Consider the following 24042-nt stretch of genomic DNA (forward strand, 5'->3'; position numbering starts at 1 on the left):
ACCATTAAACATTAACAATAGGTCAACAAAAATGACAGATTCTGATGGTTTAACTGAGAAATCGAAAGAAATGGACTGTCCAGTGTTTCACTCAGATTGGAACAAAACTACAAAGTTTTACAGAACAGAACAAAAAATATTTAAAACCATGCAAACATTTCCATTTATTGTCAGAATTAAATTCTTATGCTTGCCATATTTAAACTTTTAAGAAGACAGAGATTTCTACCATGTTAACCATGTTTTAAAGGAGGTGATTGCACAACAAACCATCTCAATAAGAATGCATGTAGTTTGTTCGTCTTAAGAAGAGAAAAACCTGCACACTATCATGCTCCTTTACATGTTTTTTGTTTATGGTACAAAACCCTCACCTATGGTAATGAGCTTTGGTTAATGACTGAAAGAAGGAGATTGCCGGTGCAAGTGGTCAAAATGAGATACCTCAGACTGGGCTTAGCTTCAGAGGTAGGGTAAGGAGCTCAAACAAATGGAGGGAGCTCAAAGTAGAACTGCTGATCCTTTATCTCAAAAGGAATCCGTTGAGGTGGCATCTTATTAGGATGCCCCCCTGTGGAGGTCTTCCAGGCGAATCCAACTGGACTAAGACCTTAGGGTGGGCCCTGAAATAGAGCTGCTGCTCCATAAATCTCAAAGGAAGCCAGATGACATAACATTTAATTAGGATTCCTCCCTTTAGAGGTCTTCCAGGTGCATCCAACTGGAAGAAGACATCAGGAAAGACCCCAAAATAGAGCTGCTGTTCCTTCATCTCAAAAGGAGTCAGTTGAGGTGGCATTTGATTGGGATGCCTCCCTGTGGAGGTCTCTCAGGCGAATCCAACTGGACTAAGACCACGGGGGAAGGCCCTGAAATAGAGCTGCTGCACCATAAATCTCTAAAGAAGCCAGACGACGTGGCATTTGATTAGGATGCCACCCTGTGGAGGTCTTCCACATGCACCCAACAAGATGAAGACCCCGGGGTGGATCCAGAAATAGAGCTGCAGCTCCTTCATCTCAAAAGGAGCTAGGTGAGGTGGCATCTGATTAGGATGCCACCCTTTAGAGGTCTTCCAGGTGGATCCAGCTGGATGAAGACCCCAGGGTAGACCCCTAAATAGAGCTGCTGTTCCGTTATCTCAAAAGGAGTCAGTTGAGGTGGCATCTGATTAGGATGCCTCCCTGTGGAAGTCTTCCAGGTGCATCCAACCAGGAGAAGACCCCAGGGGTAGACCCAGGACTCGCAGGAGGAATTATATAAGTCATCTGGACCAGGAACACCTCAGAATCCCCCAGGAAGAGCTAGAAAACATAGCTGAGTAGAGGGATACTGGGTTTACTTGCTTTGCCTGCTGCCACCAGGACCGGGCTCCAGATAAGTGGAAGAAGATGAATGTATGGATGAAAGTGACGTTAGCTACTGGCATAGTTTGGTAGATCTGACTGCAAGCATGTAAACAATGGCTGCCAGTATAGTATATGCAGCTGTAGTAGCAGTTTGATCTGACCTGGACATTTCTGAAGAAAAGAAGAGCAAAATGCAACACTGAGTTTTTCTTGCAGGAAAAACTTTGTTTGCTCCTCTACCAACTGACATGCCAGACAGCATGCCATGAATACGATATCTGGTGTGTCAAGTTAGAGCAAATAAGGATGAACCAAATACATTATGAAGATACAAGGTCAACATCAAAGATCACCCCAGCCCTTTATCTTCATGTACCAACGTGCCTTCACTGCCAGGCAGGAGCTTGTGCTTTTTAATAAAACTGGTGACGCTGAGCATTGGAAGTGTGCAGGAATTCCTCTTTTCTAGACCATTTAAAGCATAAAAACACACAGTTACATATGGACATGGTGTCTCTATGACTGATGAAACCCTAGAGCCTCTGTCCCAGCATAATGAAATATGCATCTAATTTTAATTAAGAAACCCATTAGCAGTAATTCAAGAGCTGCTGAGAGGTCAATACTGGATCTTTGCTCACCGTCAATAACCTTGGTTGGAAAAGAACTTAAAAAAATCTAATTAGAAATTTAACTGGAGGAATGCTACATCATTACCTTGTAGTTTGCACTGAATTGTAAAGTTACAGATGATACGTCGTTGGATGTTATTTTGAATTTCTGAACGTGTAAAAAAATATTTTCATGAAGCTCTTCATGCTCTCACATCAACTCTCTGTAAAACAGAAATCTGACTCTTCACAGGGATTTTTTACACAAGAGTCCAAAAGAAATGTGCAAAAATATCTTCGTTTTATAACGTAGAATAGGAAAACTCAAATATTTGTCAAAATATGCAGACAATATGATCTCACTGGAAGAGGATCGATTGAAATGAGAAACAAAATCCGTACTTGGAAGATCTGGAAACGTATATTTTCTGAAGACAACATAAAGTGGCTCTCAGTCATCTTAAGGCACTTCTGGCTCCGGCTTTTGGCCCTTGTGGCAGTTTCTTTGCTACAACTAGTTCCCACTGATGCCTATGAGGCATTTCTTTACTTATTGCAAATGAAAAACTCATTCTGCAATAATACTCTTAACAAAAAGCCACAGTAAATAATTTACAGTTCTCTAGGGTTTATGTCATTTTTTTTATTTTATTTATTTTTTGTATATTAAGCCAAATTTGTTTAAATGTGTTGGACAGGACACAAAAGCAAGACTCCAAAAGTCTGACTCTATGTGGCTCAAATAAGACAAGATGGACGAAATGGTTCCACGCTTTAGCATACCTGCCCCTATTCTTTATTTTCCATCTCCTCATCCCCAGACTAGGACCGGCCCTATAGATTAAATTCAAGGTACTGGGTGTAAAATCTGGCAGTTAACTTCTGCAGAGTCCTTGGCAGGAGAAGAAGGTTGTGTTCAGTGGTGTATTACATTAGAAAAAGCCCTTTTTATCTACAGGGGAGCAGATCCTGCACCACAAAGACCAAGCATCATTTTCTCCAACTGTGTTGTAAAGTTATGCAGAACAGAATATGGCTGTCAGCCACTGCAGATCATTGTAAATGAAAACAGAAAGTAAGGAGTGTTAGGTAGTTGGGTTTCATCTTCAAACATGCTAGACTTTCTGTCTGTCTGCACTTTGCTGAGGCGTCTCAGATGTGGCCTTGGTTGTTGTTCCACATGCATCCATGCTACGCAATTATAATACGCCAATTCTGTCCTCAGTACCCCTGATGGGCCAGGATGCATAATAAGGTGCTCTGATTGACACAGCTCAGACTGTATGTCTACGACATGGCCATACAGTAACAGTGAGAAGTCATGTTCTCTGGGGTGCATTTCTCACCACTTGCTACCAAAGTGAGCCCCAACACCAACCCACTTAAAAGCCCTCTTTGAGCCCATGCCCAGTTACCCAACTAGCCCAGATAAGCCCATGTAGGCCCCACTTGGACTTGTTGGCTGTGCAGTGTGAGCCAAAACACCAAGCTTCAATGTGTGACCTCACTAATGCTCTTATGTCTGCTCTGGCAAAAATCCCTACGTCAGATTCCAATAAAATAATCTCCTTTTCTTTGTCAGATATAGTATCATAATCTATAAATGCTTCCACGTAAACTCGGCTTCCCAGAAAGCCTTTGACAGGGGCTCGGACATGTCGCTTATGGGCCAAGAACATCTTATGGGCGTGTAGACCCAATGCAGCTGCTGTTTATTTGGGGGGGTTAGGGCTAGGTTTACTCTTCTGCAGACTGTCCCCATGATTTAGCACCTATCCTAACTATTCTAGTCTTCAGGTAAGACTGACCTGCTGTCATCAGCTCTGCTGAAATAGTATTGCTTTAGCACAGAGATACTCAACATGTGGCTCTGGAGCCACATGTGGTTCTTTTGTGATTATTTGTGGCTCTTTTATGTCTGAATTTTAAATATTATTCCCCAAGAAAACCTTAAAAAGAGAAACTTTTTGCCATTTTCATTATTCTTGCCACTTTTCACCCATTTAGGCTATCTTTAGCCACTGAACACCCCTTTTCCCTATTTTTTCCCCCCATTTTTGCAATTTTTTTTGACACTTTTCCCAATTTTTGCTGCTTTTATCCCATTGTTGCCCTTTTTTAACTTTTTTTTTGCCACTTTTCATCCAAATAAGCTACCTTTTGCCATTAAATACCACTTGTTTCCTTTTTCCTCAAATTTTTGCCTCTTCTTTTTGCAACTTTTTTTGCCCATTTTTGCCCTTTTCACCATTTTTTGCCACATTTTGCCCATTTAAGATAGCTTTTTTTCCATTAAATACCACTTGTTTACTATTTTTTTGCCCATTTTGCCACTCTTGACTGCCCTTTGCCCATTTAGGTGACTTTTCACTGAATTTTTTATTTATTTTTTTGCCATGTTTTTTGCCAATTTTTGACTATTTTTGCCATTTAACTAATGTTTATTGCCACTATTCAACACTTAGATGGTGGCTCTTGCAACAATTTGGCTCTTTGGTTGTGCAGAATTGAGTAACACTGCTTCAGCAGATCATGTCTAATGTCTGCATGAAGTAACAGAAATCCTAGCATGTTTGAAGTTTTCTCCCTTTCTTTCCAAGGCCAGCAACTTCCTTGTTGTGCTTATTGGATTGGTCAAGTCATGGCTTCCAGTCACAGGACTTTTCCAGAGGTTTGGAGGGCAAAAAGAGTTTAGAGAAGTGACACATACCGTTGACCACTATGTGGTGCTTCAGCACAGGCTGGTTAATTTCCCATCCCTTCAGAATTCACACCACAGAAAGAGTTTTGAGCAACTCTGACCCTTATAAAACACCAGGATACCATTTCAACACTAAAAAGTCCTCATTGGAACTTTGATGTTACATACATTTAGAGAGAATCCTTCTCCTTGCACCGAGGTTTGGATGAAAGTCTACAAAAGCATGGACAGTTTTATGTATTTCTGATGTGTCTGGGTGAATAATGCTGCTGTTTGGATCATAAAAGCTCAGGTAAGTGCTACTTAGCTAACCGCTGTCAGTTTTGGTCAGTGTTGTTGGGCAGCAACTTCATATTTTGATCAAGTTATGGCAGTATTAGAAGTCTGCTCTGCGCCATCGTATATATTACTCTGCTGGACAACGCTAGCAGCAGTAGTCCACTATCTGCTCCTCTCTGAGTTTTCTTTCTGTTTCAGGACTGAGTAGAAGTCTACCCTGGGTTTGTCACCTCATCTATAAATGCAACAGAACAATAACTGTCTTTAGCTTAAAACTAAAAATATCACTGGTTGAAACAAGTGGTAACCAATACCATAGCGTTCTGCAGTAGGAAGCCTTTCTCACCCACCATGAGGCTGGTTCATTAGTGTTTGATGTCACATGAAAACTATGGGTTAGGCCAGTGGTTCTCAACCTTGGGGTCTGGACTCCCTTTGGGGTCGTGAGACACTGAGAGGGGGTCTCCAGATGCCCGAAAAAAAACGATGAATATTTTTAAATTACACTTTGCCACTTTACCCAATTTTTGTGAAATTTTGTACCGCTTTTCATCATTTTCTCCCACCAATTTTAACACATTTTTGCCATGTTACACCCGTTTTTGTCAGTTTTAAACTCTTCCCATCTTTTTTTTGCCTGTTTTTGCCACTTTGAAACCTAATCTTTTAATTATTAACCCCTTTTAACCCTGTTTTACTTCCAAGATTTCCCATTTTAACCACATTTCACCATTTGATATGCCCACTTTTGGTAGTTTAACCAATTTCTGCCAATATCTGCCTATTTTTTTCTTTCTCAGTTAACCCTTTTTTGCCAGTTTGTAACAATTTTACAAAATGTCCTCCCATTTTGCCAATTTAAAGCCATTTTAGCCACATATTTACTCCCTTTTACCACTATCTATGCCCATCTTTGTCACTTAAACCCATTTCTGCTACATTTAAAATCCAACTTCACCACATTTTGCAACATTTTTTTGCCATCATTAACCCATTTTAGCCATTTTAAAACCATTTTCATTCTTTTTTGACAAAAGGATTTACATTTTTAGGGAGGCTTTTTACTACACACATGAATAGATAAAGATATTTGTTTCTTTGATATGTGAGGTTATTATTCAAGTTAAATATAACCTATGGATATCACAGCTTAACTTTACAATGGACCTTGGTTTTGTTGACCTCCATGGGCCCCCAGTTTGGCTAGGCACCAGAGGGCTCTCCCATTTATCCCCCTTTTTTGCAGCCTTGACTGCACATGACTGTTCTTGAATGTACATGGCTGTGTTCAGCCACCTTCGGGTACAGTGGGGGTCTCCAGTCTCTGGCACCTTTATTTTGGGGGTCATGGACTGAAAAGGTTGAGAACTACTGGGTGAGGCCAACTGCATTGGTTGAACATTTTGTAAATCCTGGTTAATGCTTCTAGGTCCAGTCTACGCTGTAGCTACACCACTGTGAACACCACATACTTGTGTATTGGTGTCAGCATTGATTTGCAATAAAAAGGTGACTTGGCTGTGTGATTTTTATGCCAGTTCCTGGTCCTGGTGCAACATTTCCTGCATGCAGAAAACCATGGCAACTGAAACAGAGCATTCTATGTTGGAGTTGGAGTTGAAAAATATTAATCAGAAGTTTATTTCACTGCAGTAACTGCAGATAAGAGATGGAGAGTATGGTGGCAGAATTGGCTGAGGCAAAGGAGGGGGGATTTTTTTGTATTTTCTCAGCCACTGAGGGAGCTATGCATGAGGAAATGCACATCTAATATTGCTGAATGTCCATGAGTAGATTTGAGTGGTCTAGTGCAGTGGTTCTCAACTGGTCAGGCATCAGAACCCACCACCACCTCCCCAAGAGAAGTCAGGACCCAAATTAAAAAAAAAAAAAAAATCATTCATTTCATGAATCTTAGTCACTGGTTAACCAGTATTCTTGGCTACCATTACACCATGAAGACATGAGAACACTCCAAAAAATGTTGAAGTTTGGACTCTAAATAGGAGAACTTATTGAACAAAGAGACAAGACAAAACAGACACCTTAGAAAAGCACATCATTATGGAAGGATTTGCATGCATACATCTTATTTTACTCCATTTTCCTGAGATAGCATGGAAGTTTGGTAAATTCTCAAAGGATTTCCTTGTTATCTCGGGTAAACCAGCTTAATTTCCCAACAAAATGGAGATAAATAGGTAGAAATCTTGAGAAAAATATGGGATTTCACTCGCAATAATAGAAAACCCAAAAAGAAATAAATGTATGAAATTACTGTATGTCCACCTAGGGCTTCCATAGATGGAGATTTGTCACATTTGTCTTCTCTGGCATACATTCGTGACCCACGAGAAAGAGCTTTATGACTCACTTTTGGGTCCCTACCCATCAGTTGAGAACCACTGCTCTAGAGTCTTGGATCCCAGCTGGTGGGTATCATCTTCCTGCGGAGGTCTTCTGGGCATGCCCAACAGGAAGGAGACCTCGAGGAACTCACTGGAGGGATTATGTATCCCATTTGCCCTGGGAGCGCCTTGGAATCCCCCAGGAGGAAGTGGAAAATGTTGTAGGGCAGCGAGATGTCTGAGGTGACCTGCTTTACCTGCTGCCACTGTGACCTGACCCCGGTGGATGGATGGATGTGTGCCAGTGAAGGACATGTCTCCATCTCTTTGTTTCAGTAATCTTTTGCATTAACTTTTATTCCAAACTTCTCCACTTTTCATTACACTTAGGAAAATGTAAGAAATTTAGGTCTAGATCAGTGTTACTCAACCCTGCTCAACCAAAGAGCCAAACTGTTGAAAAACACATTTTCAAGAGCCACAAACTAAGTGGTGAAAATTAAAACAAGTTAAAGGTGGAAAAATGGCCAAAAAGCAGCAAACACTGGGAGAAACGCGGCAAAAAAGGGCAGAATGTGGCAAAAATGGGTGGAAAGTGACCAAAAAATTAGTTAAAGTTGGCAAAATATTGTTAAAAAGTGGCAAAAATCTGAAAAAAGGTGGTAAAAATGGGTAAAAATGGCAAAGGGCAGCTCAAATGGGCGAGAAGTAGCAAAAAGGGGCCAAAACTGGGGGTAAAGTGGCAATAAAGGGCAGGGAGTGGCAAAAATGGGGGAGAAATGAAAAAAAAATGAGTTACAGGTGGCAAAAAAATGGTCCAAAAGTGGCAAAAATGTGGAGAAAAATGAGTGAAAGGGGACTACAATGGGCAAAAATCTGAAAGAAGATGGAAAATTAAGTGGAATTTAACTGCAAAAGGCAGCTCAATGGGTGAGAAGTGGCAAAAATAGGCAAAAGGGGCAAAAAATACTTAAAAGCAGGATAAAAGTTTCAAAAATGGGTGAAAAGTGACAGAAGAAGTGGAAAAAATGGGAATAACATTTCAAATGAAGACAGAAAAGAGCCACAAATCATCACAAAAGCTCCAGAGCCACACGTTGAGTATCACTGGTCTAGATTCATCGAAGAGGAGGTGGTGGGTCCTGACTCTAGACCAGTTCATTTTTGATGGGGTGCAGGCCGGCTATGAGCAAACGCCTTGGCGTTGGGTTCTAGGGTGCACTGACCTTTGGTGTTTGCTGTGGTGTAGCTCTGACACAGAAGCATGAATCAGACTGGAGACAACATGACAAGAACTTATGGATCTGTAAGACTTAATTTGGACAAAATAACCCTCTAAAATACCAAAACTCTCTGTAGTCAAGCCCTGATTTATGCTACCCTTTCCATTTGAGTGTGTCCCATACCTACCAATAAATCCTACTGACTGGACCTGCCTATGCCCATCATATTTCCTATAGTGCACCCACTAGAAGCCAAGTTTTCCAGTGATCTCCACCTGGAGAACATTTACAAACTCAAAGCTGACTAAGGTAACTTCATGTGTTGTAAGAATGGCACCGTTGCTACAGCTCTTCAGTTTCTTGCTCTGGTCTGACGTTGTCAATCATGATGTGGCAAGAATTTACAAATCTCTAATTGTCCATAAAGACAAAGACGACCATTTCTAAACTCTAAAGTGCTCTGAAGTCTCATCCTAATTTGTTATATCTCCTTTTTGTGTTGGATATATACTTCCAGGCCTGTGAATAACTCTAAAAGACAAGACCAACGGTAAAAGTCTGGTCCTACTAACAATGAAGACCACACCTGTTGAAATCTAGATGAATTTTCCAGCCAGTCATTGATTCCCAATATCTCCCTCTAGCATACATTTACAAATTTCCAAGCTGATGAAGGTTACTGCATACATTTGAAGAATGGTGTGATTGCTACAGCTCTTCAGTGTCCTACTAAAACCCTTCCAGAGACCAGTATCTCTGCGATGTACTCAGCAGTAGAAATTGCTACATTCAGAAAAACCAAAACCCTTTCACAGTGATTCAAGCCCTGCCAAAGTCTCCCAAACCCATCAGTGATTCTGCTGATAGCTCATTTGTGATCCCGGACTTGACTTGGAGAGATCTCTTGTACCACTGAGCTTTCCCTTGGATACCAACAGGATATCTGAGCAAGAGTTTTGTATGCAACACCTGCCCCCTAATGTAATCCATCGACCCTTCCTCTCCCATGTCAGTCGTTCCCTTCTTCCTCGTCTCCTTTACCGCCTTTGCTGAGGCGCTGGAAGCAATGGACTGTGGAAGCCAGGAAGAAGCTGGCCATGATGGCTGCTACTGAGACGGAGATGCCGGAGAAGATGACGATGAGGTAGTCGGTGAGGGTGAGGGAACCGCGGCACTCCCGGAAACTTTCCTCAGAGAGTAAACTGAGGGGGACCTGACGCCCATCCAGTAGCAGGGAGCACTCGATCCCCTCCATGCCTGCAGAGAGAGAAAACAGGAGGTGAAGAAGCTGAGGCCAGATTTTCACGTGCATTTAAAAAAGCAAGATGAAGGGTGCAATGGTGGCCTTACGGTTAAGATATACTCCACATCACTACCCAAACCTTTGCTGCAGATAACAGCAGCTTCTTTTTCTCTGTTGTATGTCTTTCTATGGCTGACAGAAAAAGCTAAAACACCCCAAAAAAGGATTAATCAGTCTTTATGTGTGGACTTCTTGTACCCCAACAATCACCAGCAGTACTGCAATGTTTGAACATACTCATACATTTGTTCAGAGTATGGATGCATGCACTAAAGTCACATAATATCTGAATGTTTAAAGTGCATTATTAATGCAAAATGTAAACAGGGCTTTGGACTTGACTCTGCACTGAAAAACTGATCTATTTTTCATACAACACAGTTTTTGTCCAGTGAAAATATTTTTCTTTGAAAAAGCTAAAAGCAGATGCCACCCACACACAGAGTTAAACAATAATAGTCCTTGAAGGCCTTCTTTTATGCCCTATTCTGGATTATTTATGGTGCATTACAACATAAAACCCAGTCCTTAATAAATCCAGGTCCACTCTTCAGATAGCAGTATGTGTGATCAGTCTAACCTGGTCTTGTCTTGGTTTTGCAGCAGTAATTACTCCTCTCCCACACAGTTCTGTGTCACAAACACCATCTGAAGTCCCACACCCCGATGACAGATTCCTAAATTAACAAGGGTAATTTCAAAGCAGCAGTAAGCCCTTGATCATTCCCCAGGACAGACCCTGACAGCTGCAAACAAGCATGTGGACATGCACACGCTTCTGTACTGTACATGTTAGAAAGCAGGGGACCACAAATGCCTGGGGCACATGTTCTTCACACATGTAGCAGATACATGATGGTAACCTCCTGATAGCAGAGAGGGCAGCGCTTTGATCTCTGATACAGACAACATGGAAACTAAGCAGCTAGCAGGCCCAAGGACAGAACATGGATGCAACTTAATGCATTTAACTCAGAGCGACCAGTTTGATCTTTTTAACATGTGCACCTGCATTGCCAAAGATTTCCTACTGCACCATAAAGCTGCAGACTGCTATTTGTAGAATATTGATCAGCTGATGATCACTGGTCTAATCTGTCTGTGGCTGGTTAACTGGACCAGGCTATAACAAACTTTCATGATGATGTTTTCATTTGCTTGTCACGATGAGATTTAATCTCATACTGGATTTTTGCTCCTGTTTGCAGAGGCAGAGAAATTCATTTGCAGCTCTGCACAAAGATTTCAGCTGCTGATTGCATTTTCTCTGTACAGCTTGATGATTGAGTCAAACATGATTATTTCTGTTTTATAGGCCTATTAAACTCCCCCAGACTAATCATGCTCTCATTATTTCTTTGTGGGATGAATTTATTATGGTAATGTCTGCATATGTGAGGCTGCAGCAGCACATTACTGAAGGAAACTGTTCCTATTTCAGATATAAATGCTGAAAGTTGGAATTGAAATTCCATATCTCTGACCGGTGGATCTCTCAGATTTGATCACATTTCACCTGACATTTTCAGGAAACCTCCGGCAAAAAAAATGCTGCTTGGCTCTTTCTGACCTCTGGTCTTTTACCTTCCCCCTTACATGTATCGTGCATGTACCTGGTTGCCTTTAGAAGGAGTAAAGTTCACACAGCAACTTCTTCATGCACAAAGAAGCACAATTATATAATACACCTTTAGTTCCAAAAAAGTTAGGGTGCTGTGTAGAATGAAATTAAAACAGAATGTAATGATTGTTAAATCTCATAAACCCATATTTGATTCACAACAGAGAAAAAACAACAGATCAGGTGTTGAAGCTGAGTCATCTTACCATTCCATGAAAAATATTAGCTCAGTTTGAATTAATGGGAGCAATACATCTAACACAAAGCAAGGACAGGACGGCAAAAGGCTGGAAAAGTAAGTGGTACTAATTAAAAACAGCTCGAGGAGCATTTTGCCACTAATTAGGTTAATTGGCAACAGGTCAGTCACATGACTGGGTATAAAAGGAGCATTTTAGAGAGGTAGAGTCCCTCAGAAGTAAAGATGGGCAGAGGTTCACCAAACTGTGGAAAAAATGTCTATTTAAAAAATGTTCCCTAATGTAATATTGTCAAGACTTTGAATATCCCACCAACTAAAGTCCATAATATCATCTACAGATTCAGGGAATCTGGAGAAATCTCAGTGAGCATGAGACAAGGCCAGAGGGAGGTATTGGATGCTGGTGATCTCAGGGCCCTCAGGGGCCACTGCATTAAAAACAGGAATGATTCTGTGCTGGAACCACTGCATGGACTCAGGAACACTTCCAGAAATCATTGTCTGTCAACACAGTCGGCTGGCCATCCACCAATGACAGTTAAAGCTGGATCAAGGAGAGAAGAAGCCATATGTGAACAGCATCCAGAAACACTGTCTTCTCTGGACCAAAGCTCATTTAACATGGACTGAGAAAACATGGAAAACTGTTCTGTGGTCAGCTCTAAAGCCTGCATCTCTGATGGTATGGGGTTGCACTAGTGCAGTGTTACTCAACCCTGCTCAACCACAGAGCCAAACTGTTGAAAAACACATTTTCAAGAGCCACAATCTAAGAGGTGAAAAGTGGCAATTAAAACAAGGTAAAGGTGGCAAAAGTGGTCAAAAAGCAGCAAACACTGGGAGAAAAGTGGCAAAAAAGGGCAGAATGTGGCAAAAATGGGTGGGAAGTGACTGAAAAATAAGTTAGAGCTGGCAAAATTTTGTCAAAAAGTGGCAGAAATCTGAAAAAAATGGGAAAAATGGGCAAAAATCTAAAAAAAAAGGTGGCAAAAAAGTGGCATTTAATTGAAAAAGGTGCTTTAATGGGTAAGAAGTGGCAATAAGGGGCCAACACTAGGAGTAAAGTGGTAGAAAAGGGCAGAAAGTGGCAAAAATGGGTGAGAAATTGCAAAAAAAATGAGTTACAGGTGGCAAAAATGGTCCAAAAGTGGCAAAAACGTGGTAAAAAATAAGTAAAAAGTGACTAAAGTGGGCAAAAATCTGAAAAAAGGTGGGGAAATGGGTAGAAAGTGGCATTTAATTGAAAAAGGCAGCTTAAATGGGCAAGGAATGGCAAAAAGGGGCAAACACTGGGGGTAAAGTGGTAAAAAAAAAAAAAGGGCAGAAATTGGCAAAAATGTGGAGAAAAATGAGTGAAAAGTGATTAAAATGGGCAAAAATCAGAAAAAACGGTGGAAAATGGGAAATAAGTGGAATTTAACTGCAAAAGGCAGCTTAATGGGTGAGAAGTTGCAAAAATAGGCAAAAGGGGGCAAAAAACTGCAAAAAGCAGGATAAAAGTATCATCCATCACAACAGCATGGCTTCACAATAGACGAGTCCAGGTCCTGAACTAGCCTGCCTGCAGTCAACATTGCAGGAAACATTTGGAGCATCAGAAAAGGAAGAAGACCCAGGACTGTTGAGCAGCTACAGTCCTACGTCAGGCAAGAACGGGACAACATTCCTCTCCTAAAACTCCAGCAACTGATCTCCTGGTTAACATGACCCTGTCTCTACTTTTTTTTAGATGGGTTGCTGCCATCAAATTCAAAATGTGGTATTATTTTTCATAAAGTGGTCAAATGTCTCAGCTTCAGCGTCTGTTCCATATATGAATAACTATGATAACTATGAAATTACAGATAATAAACAAATCTTCTATGGAGAAAAAAAATGGGGTTTTAATGGAATGAGCTCCACAGCCATGCATGTGCAGGTGGACTGCAAAAACAATGCATGCAGAGGGTTGACCAGCCCAAAGGAAAGAAAACTGCAGATCTAAATAAACCATTTCTATACAGTCCATTACATAAATGCATATAAATGCAACCTGCCAGTTTAGGCTCCATTGCTTCTTTGCTGTAAAGCCTTCAACTAAATAGAAACCTAGATTTACTGTCCACATCATGTATGCTGCAGGGTAGACTGTATAATATATTATGACTGTTTATTTATCTTAGCTATATTAGTATATGTAGCAACATTAATGATGTAGCTAGTGTAGCTATGTTAGCTTTATCTATGTTTTCTTCAGCCCTTGTTGCTAAAGCTATCTTAGCTACATTGGTGTATGTAGTTACTTTTATTATGTAGCTAGTGTAGCTATGTTAGCTTTAGCTATGTTTTCTTCAGCCCTTGTTGCTAAAGCTATCTTAGCTACATTGGTGTATGTAGTTAACATTTTTTACCATGATCTTTGTGTCCATTGTGTTTTTATTTTCATCTCTGCAGGGTCACTGTCACTAAACAGTTTATTTCCAAACCAAAAACAGACACAGAGGATTTATCCTCCTGATTCATTTATCACCTCTCAAACATCCTCTGTGCAGCAGCTCTAATGTTTCCTCCTGATTCCTCCGTAGCGCTGCTGTACCCAAGAGTCACCAGACATCATTGTCAAGCAGATGTGTGTGTTTCAGTGCATGTGCGTGTGTGGATGTGTGTGTGAGTCACTGTAAGACCAGAAGGGGTTTTCCACATGAAAAGGGACTCAGTGACCTCATCGCTTGGTGATATTCCAGTCACGTGGCGCTCCGACAGGCAGCCAGACTCACACACGCTCACAGACGTGCAGGAGACAGACAGACAGGCACACGCCCCCTCACAGCGCGCACACGCACCAAACATGCAGAGATGCAAAAATCAACAGAGTCAGAAATGCAGCTGCTGAAATGAATTCATCACATGACGTGGACAAAGACACGCAGGGACGCCCATACAAGGGCAAACGTAGACTAATTCATATGGAGAACACGCACACAAGCAAACACACGTATGAAGGTCTGCACATGCAGAAGAGTGGGTTTAATGAAACGAGCAAATTAATGAATTCAGGTGCACACAGGTGCACACATGCATGTTTAGAACATATGAACACAGGAAAGAAAATGAAGATGGGTGTGCAGAGGGGAGCTCAGCCTTTGTCCAGATGTGGCTATGAAGACAACGGTACATCAACCTTACTGAATCAACCTGAGTCTAATCTATGAAATAGCCCTTTAATGTGAGCCAGCTCCTGTTTGAGTGCCACTTTCTTTTCCTCTATCTTTGTCGTTATTTAATCTAAATTTAAAAAGCCAAACTGGAACCAAATGAAGAGCAACCAGCTGTACTGAGCTGAGCCAAACCGGACCACTTTAACATGAGTGAAGTGTGACTCTAATTATTTAGATAGAGGCCTTTTTTATTCCTGCCTGCTGACGTTTCTCCACAAATATTTTTGAGAATGATTTTATTTTTGCACTGTGAGTGCTTGGCACAGTCATAAACATGTCAAAGCATAACCTTTTCAGTAGCGTTTCTCTCTACAGAAAGAGTTTTCGGCTGCTGCTGGACATCATCTGCAGAGAACCAATCTTTACTTATATATTTCATATTTGCAGTTTCAGTTTGTGGAAGCTTCAGCTTGATCAGGAACAGTAAAATAATCTGATTGACACTCTTGAAGATTCTTTGGACAAATAGTTGCTTGCAGTAAGCATTGAATCTTGCTACTCTCCTCATCGTTGTCAGATTAATCAAGCAATCTGTTTCCAGAGTGCATCTTGAAATGAGTTAAAGGAGTTTCAGGTGTGGAGTCTAGTGCAGGAAAATCTGTGTATGGGGACGTTGGTTTATTTAACCATTTAAAATAAAAAATAAAAAAGGATTGAATTAAGATGCACAAGGTTGATGTTCCACAGGCCTCTCAGGATCCATTATTCACTGGTTTAAATCATATTTAAAGGAACGTACATTCTCAGTTTCACTCTGCAATTTCACATCAGTAAATTTCAGTCTGGACTGTGGGGTACCACAAGGATCAGTTCTTGGTCCTCTGTTGTTCAGCCTTTACAGGCTCCCACTTAGAAACTCAGAAACACAATGTCTCCTACCATTCATATGATACCGATGATACACAGCTTTATGTCTCACCCTCCCCTGGCAATCTCAATCCCATAAATCACTTGGTCAAATGCATCAATGAAATACACCACTGGATGCCACAGAACTTTCTTCAGCTTAACACAGATAAAACAGAAATCCTGCTAGTTGGTCCACAAAAACAGAGACAAGGATTCATTTCGCTTTCATCTTCGTTTCCTTTTAAGTACAGTGAGCACATCAGAAATCTTGGAGTCATAATAGATTTAGACTTAAACTTTCAACAACATATAACTGCCATCACCAAAACAGCCTTCTACCATTTAAAAAACATTTCCAAACTTTGATAATTCATGTCTCAGTCTGATTCAGAAAAACTGGTCCATGCATTCACATCCAACAGACTAGATTACTTTAACACTCTCTATGCTGGACTTCCAAAAAAGACAATAAATCACCTCCAACTCATCCAAAACGCTGCAGCTCGCGTTCTAACAGGAGCAAAGAAAATAGAACACATCAAACCCATTCTGAAAAATCTTCACTGGCTTCCCGTCCAATATAGAATTGATTTTAAAGTGCTACTTCTTGTTTATAAATCACTGAATGGTATGGTACCCCAGTGCATTTCTGACATGCTCACTCACTATCACCCAACCAGGTCGCTCAGATCTTCAGGTATGTTCCTTCTAAATGTGCCTAAAGTTAAACACAAATCAGGTGAAGGTGCGTTTAGCCACTATGGTGCTGTTCTGTGGAATAATCTGCGAATTGACCTGAGGTCAGTAGACACTTTAATCTCTTTTAAGAGTGGTTTGAAAACACTGCTTTTTTCTTATGCCTTTGACTGTTAGATGAAGTACAATATATTAACATTTTGCCTGTGTGCTCTAAGGAGTACACATGACTTGCACTTTACATCTGTGTGCGTGTGTGTGTGCGTGTGTGTGTGCGTGTGTGGGTGGGTGGATGGGGGGAATTTGCTTGAATTGCTGATTCCTTGTTCTGTTTGTTTTTAATCTTCTGTAAACCACATTGAGTTTACGCCCGTATGAAATGTGCTATACAAATAAAGTTGAATTGAATTGAATTGTTCTTTCCTTCTTTGCAACTCTGTCCACATTGCATCTATTAAACATTTATAGGATGACAGATTTGATTTTTAAATCGCATATCATTTCAGAATTTCTGTAATCAATCACATTTAATCACATCCTATTATCACATTTTCAGATGTTACTATTTTGCATTAAAAAATGTTTTGTACTTTGGATTTTTGTACCGTTTTAAACTAGGGCCACTAACTTCCTGGAGACAAGACCTGCTTATATTTTTAAAGTATATGAGGACCCTGAGGTAGATCAAAGATAAGACATGAAATTTACTGTAAAAAAGGAACTTGTCATGGATCTTCAAGATCTTCTACAAGACAGTCTGGCTGCAGATTCTTAATCTGAGACGTCGCATATCACAGAACGGAAATACACAGTAAACCTTTATAAATAAAATCCAATTAAACTTCTGTTTACTGTTTGCGTTAAAGGTTAGGAAACCAAGTTAAAGCTAAAAAGATGATCTGCAAAACCTGATTACAAAAGTTTGAATAAAGCAGAGTAAACCGTCTGCTTAAAGGAAAAGAGCTAGTCCTCCACACAAACACTCTAACACAGCTAGTGTAGTTTACATTGCTCCATAGCTGCATAAATTATGTGGCTAATGTAACTAAAGCTAAGCTCACAAGCCAGTTATGTTAAAAATGTAGGTACGCTGGCTTTAGTTAGGCTGCTAAAGCTCACGTTGCTAAAGCTATCATTTTACATTGGCGTATGTAGTGATGTTAATTATGTAGCTAGTGTAGCTATATTAGCTTTTGCTTTGTTTGCTTAAGCTCACATTGCTTAAGCTATCTTAGCTACATTGATGTATGTAGTGATGTTAATTATGTAGCTGGTGTAGCTATGTTAGCTTTTGCTTTGTTTGCTTAAGCTCACATTGCTTAAGCTATCTTAGCTACATTGATGTATGTAGTAATGTTTATTATGTAGCTAGTGTAGCTATGTTAGCTTTTGCTTTGTTTGCTTAAGCTCACATTGCTAAAGCTAGCTTAGCTACATTAGCGTATGTAGTATATACATGTGATCTCAGCCAACAAGTCTAGTTTACACATAATGTAAAGAGAAATCTAAGATCTCAAGATTTTGAAAAAAATCCTAATCATTGTGAGAAAACTGTAGAATAAAATGTCAGGATGCATGTTGTCTTGCTGGAATGAGTGTGATAGTAACATACGAACAAAACAAGGAGACGCGTACGTATAACCCCATTGTTCTGAATGCAGCAAAGGCCTCACATACAAAATATCTGATCTTCTAAAAGTGAATCAGTGCAGGATCTCAGACTACCCAGACTTTGTTTCTTGTTTATTTAATTCCTAAAGCCATCTAACCTGATTTGTTGGATCTGTTTCTCTATAATGAGGTGAAAGTCCAGACGTGTTTACCTACAGTCTGTCGTTGCTCTCACAGCCTCACACTAACCGTACAGCTGAATAGAACATGCAGCTCCTCCAGCTCTGGCCCGGCCGATGTAAACACTGGATTGTGTTTACAGGAAGTAGGTTGCCTCGTACTCATTGTTATTTAAACCGAGTAACGTGACAGCCGAGTTTAGGGGGAACTGAGGATAAGTGTTTTCTACTGTAACACTTTTACTGTCACTGGACTGAAGAGTTTGTTACTTAGGTGACCTAGAAAAGAGAATTATCCCTGAATACTACACTCATCCTACGCTGGGGCAGAGCTCTGTTCACTAAATCAGTCTGGAGCTGGAAGACTGTCGACTCTGGGTGATGGTTCAAACATCTGTGGAGGAAAGGAGGCTGAAATTTCTCTGATATTTGGTCCTGATTTCAGGGAGTTGGTGATGAAAATTTTCATTGCCCCAAAAGATTGCAGGGTTTTAAGGGTTTGACACAGACAATCACTGATCCAAAAAAATCCTAAAGTGAGCGGTCTATGAAAACAGTCGGGTCAAAGTCACCCATTAACATGATGTCTGTGTGGGTGCTCACTCTTTCACGCCAAGGTCATCCAAAGCCGGTTCAAGGAGGGCAGCTGGACTTGACTGAGGCTTATTGGACATTAAAGCTGTTTTGCCTCTATTGAGATTGTTTCGCCTCTTCTTGAAGACGTTTCACATGTTTTGGAAGACGTTACGCCTCGCCTTAAGGTTGTTTCACGACATCTTTCACATTTCTCCCCTTCTTGAAGAAGTTTTGCATTTTTTGGATGATGTTTCACTGCTTTTTGAAGACAGCTTGCCTTTTCTTAAGGCTGTTTCACCTTTTTTTAAAGACAATTGACATCTTCTTGAAGGAGTTTGGCATATTCAAAAATATTACACCTCTTTTTAAATACATTTCTCCACTTCTGGCCCATTTTGCCTCCTCTTGAAGACGTTTTGTCCTGTTAATTTTTTAAAGACATTTCGTGACATCCTGAAGATGTCCTGCATCCTCTTGAAATAGTTTAGCCCCTTCCTGAAGACGTTTCACTTCTTCTTGCACATTTCGCCTCTTCTTGACAAAGTTTTGCCTGTTTTGGGTAATGTTTTACTGCTTTTGAAAACAGTCCACCTCATTTTAAGGCTGTTTTATCTTACCTTGAAGATGTTTTACGTCTTCTTTAAAAATTTTTTGAATTTTCTTGAGCACATTACACCTCCTTTTCAATACATTTCGCCACTTCTTGCAAATTTCGCCTCCTCATGGAGACGTTTTTCTGCTTCATAAAGATGTTCTGCATCCTCTTGAAACAGTTTACCACCTTTCTGAAGACGTTTCACTGCTTCTGGCACATTTTGCCATTTCTTGAACAAGTTTTGCATGTTTTCGATGATGGTTCACTGCTTTTTGAAAACAGTCAACCTCGTCTTCAGGCGGCCATTTTTTTCTTACTTTGAACACGTTTAACGTCTTCTTTAAAAGGTTGAAACTTTACGCCTCTTTTTGAAGACGTCATGAACTCCTGCACATTTTGTCTCTTCCTGCAGACGTTTTGCCACTTCATAAAGATGTTCTGCATCCAGCAAGACATTTCAACACTTCTTGCACAATTTGTCTTTTCTTGAAGATGTTTTGACTTTTTTTTTTAAGACATTTTGCCTCCTCTAGCAGATGTTTCATATCTTCTTGCAACATCTTTTTGAATACGCTTCGCCTCTTATGAAGTTGTTTTGCATATTCCAAAATAGCTTAGCCCCTTCCTGAAGACCTTTAACCATTTCTTAAATATTTCGCCTCTTCTTGCAGAAGTTTTGCCTTTTTTAATATGCTTTGGAGCTTTATGAAGGTGTTTCTTATTCTCTTGAAATAGTTAAGCACTTCCTGAAGATATTTTACTACTTCTTGCACATTTTGCCCCTTATGAAGACATTTTGCATCTCTATGAATACATTTTTTTTCTTCTTGAAATTGTTTTGCACCTTCCTAAGGACATTTCGCCTCTTCTGGAAGATGTCTGACATTTTTTTGAGGACATTTCACCTGTTCTTTCTGACCTTTTTTTCTCTTTTTGAGGTGTGTTTCACTTCTTCTTGAAATCATTTTTCTGTTTTTGACTTTTCAAATCTTATTGAATGTTTAGCATCATCTTGTAGATGTTTTGCATCTATTTGAAGACATTTGGCCTTTTCACTTCTTTTCTCAAGAAGACCCTCATTAAAGTCCGGGTACCTCCCTTTGGGTTGAGCTTTAGATTGTTCTCAGGTGTGCCCTCTTGTAGCAGGTGCCATCCAGATAGAAACACAAGCACAAGGTGAAGCAGTGGTTTGATCTTTGAGCTTCGATCTCACGTCTGGAATCTCCACCGTGAAATCAAACGGCTGGTGTGAGGTCTCCTGGTCTCGCTGAATCGTCTAGTTTATTAGAATCAGTTTAAATGTCTTTATGCCATGGGTCTAGCATGTTTTCAGAATCCATTTTGATTTGAAAATAATCTTATGTTGTCAGCCCTGAAGGTTAACTATCAGTTTCATTTGTTCCCTCTTTCTGTTGTAATCTTTAAACTGGGCCATTTTTGTTCACCATAGTAAACTGCAACCACAGAAATGTGTGACCTGTAAAACTGGCATTCAGTTATGAGGGGGTTACACATTTGTAGTGAAGATCTTTTCATTTATCAGTGCACTGTGTTAGGTGAACTAACGAAGTATTTCAGAGTCAATGCATCAGTAAAAATGGATTTTTAATCATCTAAATATCTTCATAAGCTCCAAAAGCGCTTAAATTGTGGTGAATCTGGTTTGCAGTACATTCTGAAATTGCATTGATGTTTATATAAATGCCTTCGGTGTTGTGTAACAATGTCTTTGTCTCATCTGCTGTGCCTAAACAGGATTCTGGTGATCCCCCGAAAATGTCTCCTCCAGCACAAATACAGGAGGTGCAGCAGGAGGTACGGCTGTGTCCTGATTCACCATTTTGGGAATAAGAAATAATGCATCAGAGATGGGTTTGTGTACCAAAGATGGAGACATGCTCTGTGTTGTTTTTCTCTTTTAATTCCCTTTGTTCTACTTTCTGCTGCTCAGTCAAGCATCGGGATAAAACGACACTTTGGGGATGATTTGATTCCTCATGCTTTTGCGTGGGAGAAAGACTGCACGTCCGTGCTTTAAGCAGCTTAATTCTTACCATTTGGGAGCTTGTGTCGGTTTTGTGTCAGCCACACGAACAGCTTGGCAAACTGGCAGTTGCAGAGCCAGGGGTTCCCCTCCAGACGCAGCATCCGGAGGGAGGGCAGGGACTCCAGCACACTGACGTCCAGCTCTGTGAGACCATTCCTCTCCAGCTCCAGCTCCCTCAGAGAGGTCAGCCCCGTAAAAGCGTCCCTGTCCACCATGGTTAGGTAGGGGTTGTTCCCCAGACGCAGTTTGATCAGACTTCTCGACTCCCCGAACGTCCCCGAGGGGATTTCTGTCAGGTTGTTGCTCCCGAGGTCCAGGAAGACCAACCTGGACGAGGTGGTGAGGGTCCCAGGCTCCAGCTGGGAGAGGGAATTATTCCTCAAGTCCAGGTAGACCAGATCACTGTAGAGGACCAGGAAGTCAGAGGGGATCCAGGGAATCCAGTTGTTGGAGAGCAGGAGGCGGCGAACATCCAAAGGGATGGAGTCTGGGACTCTGGTTAGACCTTTGCCGGTGCAGTCCACGGTGTGGTGGTCCGGACACAAACAGCTGGATGGACAGTTGTTGGCTCGTGTAAGCAAGGCAGAGGAGATCAAGGCGAGGAGAGGCTGCAGCCAGTTAACGCATGGTAACATTGTCGAGGGGGCGACAGGAGACAGGGGGCGAGGGGGGAGGATGGGGAGACGGACGAATAGACGGGTTCAGATGTGAGGGAGAGAAGGGGGAGGAAAGGTCAGACGATGGAGCCTCAGTGTGGCATTGGCATCCTTCTGCGCTCCCTGCACCTCGAAGCGTGAACAACCCGAAAATCCATGGCGTGGTGAGGAGATGTTGTATTCCAGGAGATCATGTAACGGTGGTGTGGATCAAATAGCAGCCTGCTGGCTCTGAGGGGAGAGTGGGGAGGAGTGAGAGAGAGAGAGAGAGAGAGAGAGAGCGCGCGTGCAAGAGAGCGGGGAGGCAAGAGAGTAGGGGGGAAGTGAGAGGGGAGAGGATTAACACAGAGGTAAATAGAGACTAACGAACCAGAGGCGAGAGGAGGCGGGGCTTGTGGGGTAAGCCAGTAGACATGTGTTTGTGGCAGGGACAGCCCTCCACGCCTCATTAGTCAGCCGCTGAGGTAAACCAGCAGCTCCCGTCGTCACTGTGGTCAGTCGTGCAGAACGGCAGAGAAATCCTGAGAGTGGCGCCTCCATCACCAAGAGGAGAGAGACAAGGAGGATGAGGATGCCGCCGCCGCCTCTGACTCACCATGACGCTGTTAAAAAACGTAAGGCAGCGTCACACGTCCTCCTCTGGAATCACGGTTGTTTACCACCCTCCTCCATGCCTCCTCCTTTCTCCTCTTTCTCACCTTAAACCACACCGGAGGAGAAGGAACAGGATGTATTTTATGGCTGTTACCATGACAACACCTGGAAAACTACAGTGCCTATTCAAAGTATTCATCCCCTTGGATGTTTTACCCTTCATGGTGAATATAATTTGATCCAAAAAATTACAAAATTCCTCTTAATGTCAAAGTGAAAACAGATTTCTACAAAGTAATGTCAATTAAATTAAAATATGTAATACAGAATAAGTGATCGCATAAAGATTTACTCCCTTCAGGTCAGTGTTTAGTGGAGTCATCTTTGGCTGCAATCACAGCTCTGAGTCTGTGTCGATAGGTCTCAATCAGGCTTCCACAGCCCTTTTCAAGTCCAGCCACTAATTCTCTCTCGGATTGAGGTCTGGTCTTTGACTCGGCCACTCCAGAACATTCCCCTTGTTGTCTTTAAACCATTTCTGTGTAGTTTTCTCCGTATGCTTCGGCTCTTTACAGGAAAATAAATCTTCTCCCACGTCGAGCTCTTTTGCAGATTGTCCTGCGGGATTTCACTATATTTTTCTGCATTCATTTCCCCCTCTACCTTTACAAACCTTTCAGGGCCGACTGCTGAGAAGCACCCCCACAGCATGATGCTGCCACCACGTTGCTTCACAGTGGAGATGGCGTGTTTATCATGAAGTGAAATGTTCTGAGTCTTGTCTGATGGCCAAAAAGCTCCATTCTGGTCTCATCATACCAAAGAACTTTCTTCCATTTGACCACAGAGTCTCCCAGCTACCATAATACCCATGAAACATTTGATTCAGCGCAAAAACTGCATTTGAAAAAATGCAAAGGTACAAGGCAAAGGACAAATTCTTAAGATGATAAAGTGACTACCTTTCCCACATTTTAATGTGAGTGGTTCCCTTCATTGTTAAGCATGGTTCATGAAGCTTTTAAACCATATACAGTGCCTATGAAAAGTGTTTTTATTAACTCTGCCAAGGACGTTATGTGATCAGGTGGGTTTGTTTGTTTGTTTGTTTGTTTGTTTGTTTGTTAGCAACATAACTCAAAAAGTTGTGGATGGATTTGATGATATTTTCAGGAAATGTCAGAAAAGGCATAAGAAAGAACTGATTAGATTTTGGGAGTGATCCCGATCACTTTTTGGATCCAGGAATTTTTTTAAGGACTCTGTCCTATTGGGTGATAGGGCTAATGGTGGAGGTCTGCACTGTTACCACTTTACACCCGGAGATGGTGGACATGAGTAACTTCAATCCCAGCAGCATGTTTTTGGTGTGTTTCTATTCAGTTTTGGAGTTTATAGAGTTTCA

General features: G+C 41.2%; 1 protein-coding gene across 1 annotated transcript; it reads right to left on the reverse strand.

Moving 5' to 3' along the window:
* Positions 1–9520: 9520 nt before the first annotated feature.
* Positions 9521–22022, reverse strand: lrrc38a (leucine rich repeat containing 38a). The gene is made up of 2 exons (XM_041798340.1): positions 21395–22022; positions 9521–9768 (listed from the first exon to the last, which is right to left on the reverse strand). Exons 1-2 carry the CDS (start codon positions 22020–22022, stop codon positions 9521–9523), a joined length of 876 nt encoding a protein of 291 aa, XP_041654274.1.
* Positions 22023–24042: the final 2020 nt, after the last annotated feature.

Source organism: Cheilinus undulatus, linkage group 11, assembly GCF_018320785.1.
Source record: "Cheilinus undulatus linkage group 11, ASM1832078v1, whole genome shotgun sequence".
Taxonomy (NCBI): domain Eukaryota; kingdom Metazoa; phylum Chordata; class Actinopteri; order Labriformes; family Labridae; genus Cheilinus; species Cheilinus undulatus.

Excerpts from the sequence above, each read along its gene's own strand:
- lrrc38a (XM_041798340.1), bottom strand. The coding sequence starts at position 22,022 with ATGTTACCATGCGTTAACTGGCTGCAGCCTCTCCTCGCCTTGATCTCC. Across the intron at positions 9,769-21,394 it reads CCGACACAAGCTCCCAAATG|GCATGGAGGGGATCGAGTGC; the intron begins GTAAGAATTAAG and ends CTCTCTCTGCAG.